Source organism: Coregonus clupeaformis, chromosome 18, assembly GCF_020615455.1.
Source record: "Coregonus clupeaformis isolate EN_2021a chromosome 18, ASM2061545v1, whole genome shotgun sequence".
Classification (NCBI taxonomy): domain Eukaryota; kingdom Metazoa; phylum Chordata; class Actinopteri; order Salmoniformes; family Salmonidae; genus Coregonus; species Coregonus clupeaformis.
This window is the reverse complement of record NC_059209.1, coordinates 29,514,564-29,531,108: the sequence shown is the minus strand read 5'-3', so window position 1 is coordinate 29,531,108 and position 16,545 is coordinate 29,514,564. Positions and strand designations below refer to the sequence as shown.

At 48.3% G+C, this 16,545-nt stretch overlaps 1 protein-coding gene across 3 annotated transcripts in view; it reads left to right on the top strand.

Moving 5' to 3' along the window:
- The window catches only part of LOC121530679 (netrin receptor UNC5D-like), a 302,006-nt gene that overhangs the window by 242,832 nt on the left and 42,629 nt on the right, over nucleotides 1–16,545 (top strand). For all 3 annotated transcript variants that reach the window (XM_041835831.2, XM_041835832.2, XM_041835830.2), the window contains exon 7: nucleotides 12,644–12,808. In XM_041835831.2, the coding sequence (XP_041691765.1) occupies nucleotides 12,644–12,808 (165 nt within the window). The remainder of the gene's footprint in view (nucleotides 1–12,643; nucleotides 12,809–16,545) is intronic.

Here is a 16,545-nt window from a genome sequence, read left to right as displayed (position 1 = left end):
AACATGAGCCACCATGTAACCAGGAGTTACATGGTGACATACAGACATATCGTCCCCAGGTTGTGAGACTCTTAGCCTGCCAATCGGCCAGATTCCCCACTTGGTCTATAAAGAACTCGAATGAGGCTTCCTTTCCTTCAACCACTAAAACTTCCCCTTTCCCTACATCAAGTTGTCTTTTCTGCCTGCTTTTGCTTTCCCCGGGCATTACCTTCCTAAATTGAGTTAGGTTAACTGCTACTTCTGGCGGGTCAGGCAGGTTTGGGAGTGCTAGGAATATGGCTCCCACAATCAGACAGCTACCTACCGTCAGGAGACATGTAAAATCCCCACCCTCGTCCTGCGAACATGTCAGACGCCAGAGGCCAACCCATTGCTTTACCTTCTATCGAACTCACACAGGGATGATCAGACAGGGTAAGGGAGACTTCGTTAAGGAGCCAACCCCCGAGCCCTAGTGGTGATCGGTTCTTTCTCCTAACTCTGTGTTTGTTCATCAGGTGTGTCTGGGATTACCTTTTTGCAGTGTGTGACATGCACCCAGGTGGATCTTTCCGCGATTCTTACAGCGAAGGCCGTCAACAGCAAGACCTGATATGGACCTTCCCAACTGGGCTGCTTCCAGTCTTTCTTCTTTAAGGATTGGATCCACACCCAGTCACCTGGTTGGATAGAGTGGGTTACCTTCTCCTTTAGTTCTTCTGTGAGGCACAAAACCTTTGACATATGGGTGTGGTTAATTAACAACCTTCTCATGTGTTCGGCTAGGGTGTTCTCAGTTTGTATCTCTGCCTGCTCTGGTCCGCCTAACTCAGGCATTCTGTATGGTCTCCCAAATGCCTTCTCGAAGGGGGATAACCCATCTTTATCTAGGGTTACTCTAATGATGATCAACACTATCAGTAGGCATTGTACCCAATTTCTTTCCTTCACTCCGTGATAACTCTATAAAATAAATTTCCAATTGCTGGACTGGATATTTTGCCAGGGGATATTCCCCCTGGGGTGCTCTCTCTACCTTTGTGATTATTCTGTGCACAGATGACACATCTGGAACAAAGATTATTAGTTTTATTTATTTTTTGTAGTTCGTTATACCATAGGCCACAAAGTGTTTCCTAACCTGCTCTACCATCCCCCCTGTTGACACATGGCTTTACCCATGTGTCACGCCCTGACCTATAGAACTCTAGTTTGTTGAGTCAGGGTGTGGAAATCTATGTTAGATATTCTATGTTTACGTTCTAGTTTTCTATTTCTATGTCTGGCCAGGTATGATTCCCAATCAGAGGCAGCTGTCGCTCATTGTCTCTGATTGGGGATCATACTTAGGTAGCCTATTGCCTACTGTGTATTGTGGGATCTTGTTCCTGTTAGGCTGGTATGTGTATAGCCCTTTGGACTTCACGTTACGTTGTTTCTTGTTTGTTGAATGTTTATTTTGTTAATAAACATGTACGCTTTTCACGCTGCACCTTGGTCCGACCCGTCTCTCAACGTTCGTGACACCATGTGTCAATATTTCCGCATATCAAAACAGTGACTTTAATATATCTCGAAGGATTGCCCCTTTCTTTTTCCACATGTTCAATTCTTTAACCTGTCTTCTTTACTTGATCAAGAACATAGGAAATATCTGTTTCCCCATATTGTTCCTGTCACCCTTCTTAATGTCATATTTCACTCATTTGCCAATATAATTCCTTAAGTAAGCAGTGATATTTTATCCCAGGCATCTATAAAAAAAAAAAAATGGATACGTTGTCTCCTACTGTCCCTTAATCCCCTACAGTATATGTTTCCATCAATCCTGGGAAAGAAAGGAAAAAACTCCCCCTCAGAACACATCGGAGAACTCCACGTTTCATTAAATTCACTAAACCTATAAATAACAAACCCATAACCACTTTCCGGTAATCTACTGATTTAAACCTGTTGCATTAATTTATTAAAATATAAACCTATTGTTTAATAAATCCAGAACCTACGAAAAATGTTTACTACTCCATCAGCCTAATAGTAAAAACGAACTCCCATTGTTCAACGTGAACTGTCTGCATAACTCACTGTTGTATAAACAAACTATTCAGACATCCGCTTCACATTACCCTCTGCTTCGTTTACTAAATCCTGGCATTAGTAAATTCTATTCACACACCACCAAAAACTAATACAACTTGCATACACATAACTAAAAAGCATGAATTTAATACCATTCTTGCTTAAACAATGCAATTCAACATTTCTCATCACCCAATACTTTTTTTTTACGCAGGAAACCCTGTACAATCTCTATCCTCTACTGCTGTCTTTCCATCTAACATTACTTTAACAGATAACCAATTATTTTTAAGTTATAGTCAAAACAAACAAAACATCTATTCCCAGAGATGCAACTTAAACTACTATGTCATACTATCCGCTATGTGTTGCTAGGACAATCTCTTTCGTATAAACTTAACATCGACTGACTGGTCTAATTGATATCATACATACTCTGCTTCCTTCCAACACTGCTTCATTTATTCTTAGTGTTTGTTTAATAATCCTATTATTCTCTGAGTTCCTTTACTTCACTTCCCATGAAAATAAGACATTCGCTTCTCTAGGTGTCGTAAACTACATCTTTAACCACATTACTTATGGTCAGTTTATTCAGAAAACCCACATTAATTATGTCTCACCCATGACGTATGTTTACGTTTGGGTGAGCAAGTTAATATATAATTATTATTCAAATTATTATTTTATGAAATCTCTAGCCTCTCATTCAACACTAATCCCCTTCATCAAATATACTCCCAGCTGAACTGACAAAAAACAGACTGTGATTTCCAGGACACTGCCCCTTTGTTCTGGCCTCCTATCTCCCTGAGAGTTGGCATGAGATACTCAACTCCCTTCAGGTCTCTCTTGCTCCTCTTTTCTCTCCCGTTCTGCTCTTGGTGAACGGCATACCTTTTAACCTCAATCAGTGTTGCTGTGCCCCGGCCAATTAGGATCTTTTTTATTGTTCGAGAAATTTCAGGCCTCATTCCGCTTAAAAAGGCTATTTTTAATTGTTGATGATACGGCCCATCTGCTACCTGTTTGCACTCATGGATTTTAGAAAAATCAGCATGTCTATGGTAGTAATCTCTGAGATTGTTACATAGTTAATACTCTCCGTCTACGGCCCACTGTAAAATAACTCTGTCCCCTCTTCCTGGGGTCCAGTCTCCCTTCACAGCTGCCCAATCTTTTCCTACCACTATCTGTCTCACTGCCCTTTCCAATTCCCCCGTGTTTAACTTAAACCTTGCAGTGAGCCCTTCCACATCTCTCCTGAATCCCTCTATTCCTGTTTTTGGGTGTACCACCCCTTCTATAGCTCGGACCACATCTCTCTGGGTCCATGCCCTGTATACATCTAAGGTTGCTGGGGATCCCTCAGCCCCCGCCAATGGATTGGGTAAGGCTATCATTGGGTACCGGCCCTCTCCTACTCCCTCATCTCCTGACTCATACTGACTCCCTCCTGAGCTCAGCTCTGAATCCTCCTGTTCTTCCCTCCTAACTGGACTTTTGTTGTGGGGTTCAAGTCTCCTCAGGGACCTAGGTCTTCCACCCTTCGGTCCCTTGACCCCCCTATTGTACCCTAGTACTCTAGTTACTTTCTTAGCCCTTATTTAGCTCTCTCTCTCTCTCTCTCTCATTTCTGCAATTCCAATTGGGTTTGCTGCTGCTGTTCCAAAAGTTTCTTAAGAACCCAACTGTATTTTCTGCCTTTACCTTATCCTCTCCTACTCCCTGTCCTCCCTCAGCTTCCCCTTGGTTCTGGTAAGGGGGTGGAGGCTCCACGGCAGCCTGCTGTGGCACCCTTCCCCCCACCACAACCACTTCATCGTCTGGATTCTCCCTCCAGGCATGATCTACCAAGGAGGGGTATAATCTGGATCCAGACCGTTCTACAGGGGGAGCTATGGGTTTTGTCTTAGACCTTCCTTTCTTACTTTCTCTTTAACTTCCTTTTTCTGTCTCTCACCCTCCTCTCTCTTTCGAGCCACACCCTGGCCGTATCTAGCCCTTCCACTCGCTCTCTCTCTGCTCTGCCTTTACACACCTTATGCATCTGTTTCACCATGGATTTGAGTTTATCTGCGTCCAGACGTCCCTCAAAACCATACCTCTCCCTCCACCTGGTCACATAATGGAGGTTCCTTCTATCCCTGGACTCCATAAATCTTTCATCCCCGGTTGTCTCCGGGACCTCCTTGGAGGATTTGCTTCCCATGGTAACATAACTCTTTGGTCGTCCTATACCCAAAGCCTTGAACAATTATTTTATGGCTTTTAACAAATTACTGAGTCTCACCTTATTGAATTTAGATTACTTCAACTCTCTAATAATTATTTTATCACTTTAACTGAATTGTTAGGTATTAAATGATTTTACAATTATTATTTTTTATATAATTTATTCGGTCTTTGATTAGTTAATAACTCTGATGTCTTATACGTTTTATTGTATGTTTCTTCCTCAAAATAATCAATTGTAATTATTTTCTTTCTCACGGGACCTATCTTTGTCCCCTCTTCTGGATTTATTCATAGATGTGACTTTTGAGCAAATATTATGTCTCACACGTATCCAACCCTACAAACTCCGGGTTACCGATAGTGTTAACCAATAATCATGTAAGGCTCCAGTTTCATGAAACGGATAGAGTTACGGCAAATCTACAGTTGTTTGTGACTTTTGACTTTATCAATATTCTATTTCTCATACAAACTATTTTAATCCCTTCCTTGAAGTTTTCACCCCCATTTTATATTTATCTAGAATACTGGCGCATTGGGTTTTCTCTAGATACACGTCTAAAAACGCCGAAGTTCACTTCCACCTTGTCCACTATTGAGATGGGGAATTATCTCAACACAAGGTTAGTTTATTTTTGGTAATGGCCTCAACTACCTGGAGTCAATTTCGGACCCACTGGCGCATTGGGTTTTCTCTAGATAAACGTCTAAAAACGGGCTACCGGGATGTTGATCCCGTTTTTGATTATTGACGGAATACTACCCTCACTACAGCAAATTTAAACTATTAATTTTACTGTAGGTTACAGATATAAATTCCCCCAAAATCCATGATTAAAGATCTTACCTCCTTCCTATGCAGTTGGGATTCAATTTTGTTTAGATATCGTCACCGTTCCTGTCGTCTACCAGTTCACCACCGGCCTGAAGTAAAAACCCTCAATTTCAGAGGTCAGGTCTTTGTCTCACGGATCCTGGATCCGCCCGTGCACGGTTTCGGGGTTCCCTGGAATGACAGCAACGGGTGTTGAAATCCGGCTCGAAGGACCAAGCTGTCACAAGAATTTTGTTATCTCAATGGTTGAAGTCAACTACTTCTTAAATCTTTGAATAATTCCCAGAGGTTGTAAATCTCTAGTTTAAATAATGAATTAAACAAAGACCCCTTTCTGCAATGGTCAGCCTTTATTCATGAGAGCGCTCTGTCCCAAAATGGACACACCATCTTTTTATACAGACACGTCAGAGGAAAAATCCCACCCTGCTTTAGGCGGGCTGTATTTTTCCACTGTACACATCTTGTAAACTCACACCTGGGTTTAGCTAATGTGGTTATCATCTGTTCTCCTGACCATCAGGTCACACACACACACACACACACACACACACACACACACACATACACACGCATGTTCTTATCATAGCCCACTCCTTGCTCGGGCAGGCTGCATTTTTTCTCTATTCCCATACATAGTTATCGCTGTTCTCACAATATTCTGCAAGCCTCTCACTCCCCTTCCCTTTGTGGGGACATCTGTTTTTGAAACTGGTCTCCTGTTATTGGTTTCAATGTTTTGCACTTCTGCTTGCCTAATTACAAGACACATACTTATTTCCCTCATTAAAATGCAAATCAATTTATAACATTTTTGACATGTGTTTTTATGGATTTTTTTGTTGTTATTCTGTCTCTCACTGTTCAAATAAGCCTACCATTAAAATTATAGACTGATCATGTCTTTGTCAGTGGGCAAACGTACAAAATCAGCAGGGGATCAAATACTTTTTTACCTCACTGTATGTTGTTGATGTAAATTGAGAAGAGCGTGGGGCCTAGGATCGAGCCTTGGGGTACTTTCTTGGTGACAGGCAGTGGTTGAGACAGCAGATGTTCTGACTTTATACACTGCACTCTTTGAGAGAGGTAGTTAGCAAACCAGGCCAAAGACCCCTCAGAGACACCAATACTCCTTAGCCGGCCCACAAGAATGGAATGGTCTAACGTATCAAAAGCTTTGGCCAAGTCAATAAAAGCAGCACAACATTGCTTAGAATCAAGGGCAATGGTGACATCATTTAGGACCTTTTATGGTTGCAGTGACACATCCATTACCTGAGCGGAAACCAGATTGCATACCAGAGATGAATACTATAGACATCAAGAAAGTCAGTTAGTGTCAAGGGCTGATGTAAGTGTGGTGTGGAAGTCAGGCGCAGGACACCGAAGCTTAGTCCAACAAAGTTTACTAGTGAACCACTAGGAAAAAATACAATAAACGGCCTCAAAACACACAGAGGCGAGCGATTACGCAAAACTGTGCGTAAACACCAAAACAACAAACAGAGCAAACACGCAGCACAAACTGACATGCGAAAAACAACACACAACCTAACCAATACAAAACAGGCAACTTATAGAACACATAATCAGACACAAACGGACACAGGTGCAATAGACAGACAAAAGCAATCGAACATAGAAACATTCAACGGTGGCAGCTAGTACTCCGGGGACGCACGAACGCCGAAGCCTGCCCGAACCAGGAGGAGGAGCAGCCTCGGCAGAATCCGTGACAGTACCCCCCTTGACGCGCGGCCCCAGCCGTGCGCCGACCCCGGCCTCGGGGACGGCCAGGAGGACGCGGACCCGGGCGCGTGGGATGCCCACGGTGGAACTCAGTCAGGAGGGATGGATCTAGGATGTCCCTCCTAGGCACCCAGCACCGTTCCTCCGGACCTTACCCCTCCCACTCCACGAGATACTGGAGACCACTCATCCGGCGCCTCGAGTCCAAGATGGTCCGGACCCTGTACGCCGGGGCCCCCTCGATGTCCAAAGGGGGCGGAGGGGTCTCTCCTATCTCATCTTCTTGGAGTGGGCCAGCTACCACCGGCCTGAGAAGAGACACATGGAACGAGGGGTTAATATTCTTGTAATCAATAGGCAGTTGTAACCTGTAACACACCTCGTTCAATCTTCTCAGGACTTTAAAGGGCCCCACAAACCGCCGACCCAGCTTCCGGCAGGGCAGGCGGAGGGGCAGGTTTCGAGTCGAGAGCCAGACTCGATCTCCCGGTGCGTATACCGGTCCCTCACTGCAGTGGCGATCGGCGATCGCCTTTTGTCGACTGATGGCCCGCTGCAGATGGACATGTGCAGCGTCCCACGTCTCCTCCGAGCGCCGAATCCACTCATCCACCGCAGGGGCCTCGATCTGGCTCTCGTGCCATGGTGCCAGGACCGGCTGATACCCTAAAATACACTGGAAAGGTGTTAAATTGGTGGAGGAGTGGCGGAGAGAGTTCTGGGCCATCTCTGCCCAGGGGATATACCTAGACCACTCCTCCGGCCGGCCCTGGCAATAGGACCTCAGAAACCTACCCACATCCTGGTTGACTCGTTCAACCTGCCCATTGCTCTCTGGGTGGTACCCCGAGGTAAGGCTCACCGAGACCCCCAAGCGTTCCATGAACGCCCCCAGACTCTGGAGGTGAACTGGGGACCTCGGTCAGACACAATATCCTCGGGGACCCCATAGTGCCGGAACACGTGGGTAAATAGGGCCTCAGCGGTCTGTAGGGCAGTAGGGAGACCCGGCATTGGGAGGAGACGACAGGCCTTGGAAAACCGATCCACAACGACCAAAATGGTGGTATTCCCCTGGGAGGGGGAAGGTTGGTCACAAAATCCACCGAGAGGTGGGACCATGGTCGTTGTGGAACGGGCAGGGGATGTAACTTTCCCCTGGGCAAATGTCTAGGCGCCTTACACTGGGCGCACACCGAGCAGGAGGAGACATAAACCCTCACATCCCTAGCTAACGTTGGCCACCAGTATTTCACGCTAAGGCAGTGCACTGTCCGGCCAATACCTGGATGTCCAGAGGAGGGTGATGTATGAGCCCAATAAATAAGGCGGTCACGAACATCGAGCGGAACGTACGTCCGCCCCACAGGACACTCGGGGGGGGAGTAGGGTCGGTACGCAGTGCCCGCTCGATCTCCGCATCGACCTCCCACACTACCGGAGCCACCAGACAAGATTCCGGCAGTATGGGAGTAGGCTCGATGGACCTCTCCTCTGTGTCATACCGCCGGGACAGGGCGTCTGCCTTACCGTTCTGGGACCCTGGGATGTATGTGATCTTAAAAACAAACCGGGTCAGGAACATGTTCCACCTAGCCTGACGAGGGTTCAATCTCCTAGCTGCCCGGATGTACTCCAGGTTACGGTGGTCAGTCAGAATGAGGAAAGGGTGTTGAGCCCCCTCAAGCCAATGCCTCCACACCTTTAGGGCCTGGACTACAGCCAACAGCTCCCTGTCCCCTACGTCATAATTACGCTCCGCCGAGCTGAGCTTCTTAGAGTAGAACGCACAGGGGCGGAGCTTGGGTGGCGTGCCGGACTGTTGCGACAGGATTGCCCCAATACCGGCCTCGGACGCGTCTACCTCAACTTGGAAATGGTAAGCGGGGTCCGGATGCGCCAGCACCGGAGCCGAAGTGAACAGGTTCTTCAGTCTAACAAATGCCCTGTCCGCTTCAGCTGACCACTGCAAACGCACCGGACCCCCCTTTAGCAGGGACGTAATGGGAGCTGCCACCTGTCCAAAGCCCCGGATAAACCTCCGGTAGTAATTAGCAAAACCCCAAAACTGCTGCACCACTTTTACAGTGGTTGGAGTTTGCCAATTACGCACGGCCGACACACGGTCAACCTCTATCTTCACACCAGAAGCGGATAATCGATAACCCAAAAAGGAGATGGACTCCTGGAAAAACAGGCATTTCTCTGCCTTAACATACAAGTCATGCTCCAACAGCCTCCTCAATACTCGGCGCACCAGGGCTACATGCTCGGCTCGGGTAGAAGAGTACACTAGGATGTCGTCAATGCATACTACCACACCCCTGCCCATGCATGTCCCGGAAAATCTCGCCAACAAAGGATTGGAAGACTGAAGGAGCATTCATTAACCCGTATGGCATGACGAGAGATACTCGTAATGACCCGAGGTGGTGCTAAATGCTGTTTTCCATTCATCCCCTCCCTAATGCGCACCAGATTGTACGCGCTCCTGAGATCCAACTTTGTGAAGAACTGCGCTCCGCGTAATGACTCCGTCATAGTCGCAATCAGAGGAAGAGGGTAACTGTACTTAACCGTGATCTGATTGAGACTACGGTAATCAATACACGGGCGCAAACCCCCCGTCCTTCTTCTTCACAAAGAAGAAACTCGAGGAAACCGGGGAAGTGGAGGACCGGATGTATCCCCTGTGCCAAGGACTCGGCTATGTAAGTCTCCATAGCCGCTGTCTCTTCTTGAGACAGGGGATACACACGGCTCCGCTGGAAGTGCCGCTCCTGTTTGGAGATCTATCGCACAATCCCCCTGTCTATGAGGTGGTAGCCGTGTTGCCCTAGTTTTGCTGAACACAAGTGCTAAATCCTCATATTCAGGGGGAATGCGCATGCGGGCACTTGGTTCGGACTCTCCACCGAGGTCGCCCCTAAGGAAACACCTAGACATTTCCCTACACACTGGGCAGACCACTCCATAAGAGCCCTATGTTGCCACGCAATGGTAGGATCATGGGCGCTTAACCAGGGAAGCCCCAGCACCACGGGATACGCAGGGAGAGTCGATCAGATAAAACTGAATGATCTCCTCATGACCCCCTGCGTCGTCATCTTAAGTGGTGCTGTGACTTCTCTGATCAACCCCGACCCCAGCGGCCGGCTGTCTAGGGCATGAACAGGAAAAGGGACTTCTACCGGCCGAAGGGGGAATTCCTAGCCTATAACAAAATTCACGATCAACAAAATTCCCAGCTGCGCCTGAATCTACTAGCGCCTTATGCTGGGAATGAGGTGCCACCTGTGGAAATCTCACAGGTATACTCATGTGACCAACAGAGAGCTCTGGGTAAGTGGGGCGCATACTCACCTGAAATGACTCCCCGGTGCGTGACCTGTTGTCCCCTCTCCCAGGAGACCCTCCCCAGCACCTAGCCGCAGTGTGTCCTCCACGGCCACAGTTGGTGCAGGGGACGGCCCCCTCGGGTTCTCTCTCCTCCTCTCCCTAGCGCCAGCACCCCGAGCTCCATGGGAATCGGCTCGGAGGTGCTGGAGGGTGGAATGGACGCACCCCCACTCGGGATGTCCGCGGGTAGCCAGCAGGGTGTCGAGACGGATGGAAATGTCCACCAACTGGTCGAAGGATAGGTTGGTGTCCCTGCAGGCCAGCTCACGACTGAACGTCCTCTCGTAGGCTACACCGGTAATGGTCAATGAGGGCCCTCTCATTCCACCCCGCATCCGCCGCTAGAGTCCGGAACTCCAGGGCGAACTCCTGTGCACTCCTCTTCCCTGTCGGAGGTGGAACAGACGCTCCCCCGCCGCCTTCCCCTCAGGTGGATGATCGAACACAGCCCTGAACGCGGCGGGAGAACTCTGCGTAGGTGATGGTAGCGCGTCTATTCCCTCCATTCGGCGTTGGCCCACTCCAACGCCTTGCCGGATAGACAGGAGATGAGGGCGGAGACACTCTCGTATCCCGAGGGCACCGGGTGTATGGTGGCCAGGTATAGTTCCACCTGCAGGAGGAACCCCTGACACCCGGCTGCAGAACCATCATATGCCCTCGGGAGCGAGAGCCGAATGCCACTGGGTTCCGGTGCTGGGAGAGGAGGACTGGCCGATGGTGATGGTAAGGTGTGCGAAGGCGTGGGCACCTCTCCCGTAACCAACCGGCGTAGAGTGTTGGACACCTCGTTCATGGCGGCCCCAAGTTGCCAGATCATGGTGTCTTGGTCGCTGATCCAATCCTCCAGCGACTTGGGTGCCGCCGCTGCTCCTGCTGACTCCATAATGGTGTGTTGTTCTGTCAAGGGCTGATGTAAGTGTGGTGTGGAAGTCAGGCGCAGGACACCGAAGCTTAGTCCAACAAAGTTTACTAGTGAACCACTAGGAAAAAATACAATAAACGGCCTCAAAACACACAGAGGCGAGCGATTACGCAAAACTGTGCGTAAACACCAAAACAACAAACAGAGCAAACACGCAGCACAAACTGACATGCGAAAAACAACACACAACCTAACCAATACAAAACAGGCAACTTATAGAACACATAATCAGACACAAACGGACACAGGTGCAATAGACAGACAAAAGCAATCGAACATAGAAACATTCAACGGTGGCAGCTAGTACTCCGGGGACGACGAACGCCGAAGCCTGCCCGAACAAGGAGGAGGAGCAGCCTCGGCAGAATCCGTGACAGTTAGTTGATTATTGACAAGTTTTTCCAACACTTTTGATAAACAGGGCAAAATAGAAATTGGCCTATAACACTTAGGATCAGCTTGATCTCCCCCTTTAAATAAAGGATACACCGTGGCTGCCTTCCAATCAATGGGAACCTACCCAGAGACGAGAGACAGGTTAAAAAGGTCAGAGATAGGCTTGGCGATGATAGGTGCTGCAACCTAATTGTATTGAATTGTTGTATTGAAAACAGGGGATCCAATCATTTTGACGCCTATCTTTTTTTAGATTACTTGTTGAACAAAATCTTTTACTTTGAGTATTAGTATAAAATAATATAATTCTAAAAAAAATAAAAGCTTACAATATAGCTCAGTATTTGTATGATTTATTTTAGTATTTTTTGCTCATCTTTACCAAGGGATCCAATAATAGGAATAATAATCATTCCTGACCTCACTGTATGTTGTATGCTGCTGCATGCCTGCCATGGTGGTCTGAATTAGTTATTATATATATCTTCTGTGTCTTCCTGTCCCAGACAATAGTTTGTAATAGTTCTCAGGGAAGGGAAGAAGCTATCTGGTGAGAGCACTATGCATGCACTAACATGGTCAACCCAAACGCACTTTGTATTCTCTGCACCATATAAAGGCATACATTTGCATTTAAATTAGCTGGGAAGAAAACTGTGAGAGAATGTAGTGCAGAGTGCTTATGGAACTCATGGAAGGCTACAAAAGAAATTGCTTAGTTCTCCAGAGATTGTGCATAGAGACGGATTACGGTCTCTGCAAAGCTCTGCCTAGAAATCTCTTTTGGCACCATATGGTCTACCAATATTAGTTATCTGAGCATGATGGGTTCCTCCTAGATCAAATGACGCAGACAACAGAGGAACCCGGGTATAAACATGCACGGCTACATCAAGGAGTTTAATTTCACATTTTGCAGAGAGAAAGAAGAGCGATCCCATTATGTGACAAGAATCTGAGGGTTAATGTGGAGTGAGATGGACCACCGCCTCACCTTCTGTTCTCTCTGTGCTCGTGTTCCATTTCCTCATCCACAGTTGACGGTGGCTGGGAGGAGTGGAGCGAGTGGACGCTGTGCAGTGTGCAGTGTGAGAGACAGCGTAGGAGGGAGTGCAATGACCCACCACCCAGACACAAGGGCAAGATGTGTGATGGGCCCAGTGACGCCACAGAGAACTGCACTGAAGGAATGTGTACCCAGAGTAAGTGCCTTACTCCTTTCTCTTTTGTTTCTAGATTGCGGTCCTTCACGGTCATCTCCATAAGCCATATCTCCATTACACTGATCACAACAGGACCCGTCATTAACACGTCTGAACAGCTAGCCACAGAGGTATTTGTTGGACGAATACACACACTGAAATGAAGTCCACATTGCTGGAGCTCTCAGTGCATGATAACACTATGGTAAACCCTCCTGTGGTGTTCATAAGAAACATCCCCCTGTGTCACGAGAGCGTAGCTATCACTGAAGTCATGGAGGGTGCATTCAGTTTTGACCACAGATTTGAGGTTTTGACCACAGTTGTCAAAGCAATTCTGTAACGTGCAATTTCATCGAATGCATCACCCGCACCCATAATATGATGAACTCTCATGAATGTTGCACAATGAGAGGTTTTGAATTAAATATTGAGAGTTACACACTGTCTACTCAATTGTACCGGAGCGCCAAGTCTAGGTCCAAGAGGCTTCTAAACAGCTTCTACCCCCAAGCCATATGACTCCTGAACATCTAATCGAATACAACAAGTGTAGACTTTACAGTGAAATGCTTACTTACAAGCCCTTAACCAACTATGCAGTTTTAAGAAAGAATACCAAAGAAATACCCCCCACAAATAAATTAAAAATAATAAGAAATAAAAGTAACAGATAATAAAAGAGCAGCAGTAAAATATCAATAGCGAGGCTATATACAGGGGGTACCGGCACAGAGTTAATATGCGGGCGCACCGGTTAGTCGAGGTAATTGAATTAATATGTTAAACAATATGTTAAACTTTAGTTAAACTTTTGAACGGCAGTGTGGGTGTATGTATGTATTGTGATGTCACGAGAGGCTGTGTCCTGGAGGGACGTTACATCCCCCTGAGGTGGCTGCAAACCCAGACAGCTATGGCTCCATCTGCTGGTATGGTCGGGAACTCCACCCCTCTATGGCCAATCTTCCCACGCAGCTGAAACAAATGAGGAGCTGATGAGCTGAAGGTTTGGAAAGGGAAGACACAGTCTCCAAGCTGGGCTCTCTGGAGGACAAGAGTGCTGCACGTCCACTTCCATGAGGAATATAAGGATTTGGAGATACTTACCTTTGGGAAATACTCACCTTTGGATATATGCACCTGTGGAAATACGTGTGGGACATTGGGAAGGACGTTTTGCTGGGTTGGCCACTAGCTGCAACGTGGAATACAGTAAGACTGGGGAAAAGTTATTTGAGCGAGGGAGAGTTATGATTTTGGATGTGGAAGAGACATCCCTGAACTGTTAACCCTTAAAGAGCCCCAGAGAACAGAGTTGTGTTATACTTTCGTTAGTTTCCCAAGACCTTTAATAAAATCCTTGTTTTGGTTGAACCTGGTCTCCTTGCACTACTTGAGCAATCCCGCTGAAAGCTGTGTAGCCTCTCGTGACATCACAGATGGTGGAGAATACAGGCACGCTCAAGCGTTAATAGTGCATGTCAGAGGAGGATACCGAAGGTTTGATCACCCAGTTTTCCAAGTTGGCCGTAGGCTCCCCGCCCGACTGAAATGGAGGACATATTGAAAGCCCTTGTTGCTGGCCAGCAAGCCCAGATGCAAGTAAACATGGCTCTCTTGGAGGAGCAAAAGAAAGCCAACCTTCTGAAGGCAGAGGAATTGCAGTTGCAGAGACAGAGGGTTGTCCAAAATACCCGCCCAATAAAGGCAAGTGACTTTATATCTAAGATGGGAGCTACCGATGACATTGAGGCATACCTGCATGCATTTGAGGCCACGGCCACTAGGGAAGCCTGGCCCAAGCAACAGTGGGTTGGTCTGTTAGCCCCCTTTCTAACCGGGGAATCGCTGAATGCTGTCCGGGACCTGGGCCCTGACCAGGTTACTGACTATGATGCCCTGAAGTCTGAGATCCTCAGCAGATATGGACTCACAAAGTTTGGTATGGCCCAGCGCTTTCACAGCTGGACCTTCCAACCAGACCAACCTCCTCGGGCGCAGATGCATGAACTTGTCCGAATCGCAAGGAAATGGCTGGATCCGCAGAGGAATACAGCAGCGGCGGTGGTGGAGGCCGTTGTGGTGGATCGTTACCTACGCGCCCTGCCTTATGAGGCAAAACGGGTCATCAGTCAACAGGCCTTGACCACGGCTGATCTGACCGTGGAAGCTGTGGAAAAGTACCAGGCCACAGCGGAGATGCTGAATGCTTCCCGAAAAGACCCCAGGAGTGTGGCCCCACCACAAATGGGAAGAACCCGTCCAAAGGACCCCAAGGTCTCGAACCCAGCCACGTCAGGACTTATCCCGGCTCCAGGGGGAGCCAGAAACCAGGCGGGTCCAAGAAGAGTACACCAGGAGGGGGGAAACTCGACAGTGTTACCGGTGTGGGGAGATGGGACATATCTCCTGGCAGTGTGGGAAACCAGCCGATGAACCTATGCCCACTGCGGAGTCCTCCAGCTCAGCACCCACACACCGTTTTGCCTCGCTCTTGGGAGTCGTAGATGGCGGCCCAGATCGACCCCCCCACCTGCCCGGTAACTGTGAATCACCATGATGTGGAGGCCTTACTGGATTCTGGTAGCCGGGCCACCCTGGTGCGTAAGGATTTGGTGGGCCCAACGTGTCTGACCCCGGGGAAAGTCCTCCCAGTTTCCTGTGTCCATGGGGACACCAGAGAATACCCCATTACTGAACTTACAATGACCAGCACACGGGGAACCATACACACGACGGCGGGGGTGGTTGATTCCCTCCCCGTCCCTGTCCTAATTGGACGAGACTGCCCAGCCTTTTACCCACTCTGGAGAGAGTCTCAGGAGAGGATAACCCGAGTACCTCGGAAACGGAGAGGCAAGACTCATCCTGGGAAGGCTCCGGTGCAATCCTCCGAGTTACTCACACTCGCCCGGGCTCTGATAGGGATGGCAGGTGCCCAGACCGACACAGAGACGGAGCTACAGAATCTGGACAAAGAACTGTCTGGTCTGAAGGGGACCGCTGAGAGGTATCGTTTGTTAAAGCAACAGTTAGACATGAAGACAGAAGAGTTAGATATCCTCCAGGCTAAACTCCAACAGAGCTCCTTCCATAAGCAACAGGGGAGCTGGAGAGGCTGCGCAGGACCATCGAGGAGTGTGAGGAGACCCTGCGCAGTAGTAAGGAGGTCCAGAAGAAGGCAGAGGAGAAGTACAAGGTGTTGGAGAACAAGATGAAGAATGCGGAGGCAGAGAGAGAGAAGGAACTGAAAGCTGCTCAACAGAAGCTAAACTCTGCTAAAACCAAGGCTGATGCGTTCAGTAAGAAACTCAAGGAGAGACAACAGGAGGCTGAGTCCCTGGTCCTAGAGTTGGAGGAGTTGAAGAGAGAGCAGTCTGGCAAGCACCACGGCAATGCGGACGCCCTCTCCCGGCGTGATGCCTTCTTCGCTGCCTTTACCCGACGAGGACGTCGGTCCCGAGGAGGGGGATGTGTGATGTCACGAGAGGCTGTGTCCTGGAGGGACGTTACATCCCCCTGAGGTGGCTGCAAACCCAGACAGCTATGGCTCCATCTGCTGGTATGGTCGGGAACTCCACCCCTCTATGGCCAATCTTCCCACGCAGCTGAAACAAATGAGGAGCTGATGAGCTGAAGGTTTGGAAAGGGAAGACACAGTCTCCAAGCTGGGCTCTCTGGAGGACAAGAGTGCTGCACGTCCACTTCCATGAGGAATATAAGGATTTGGAGAT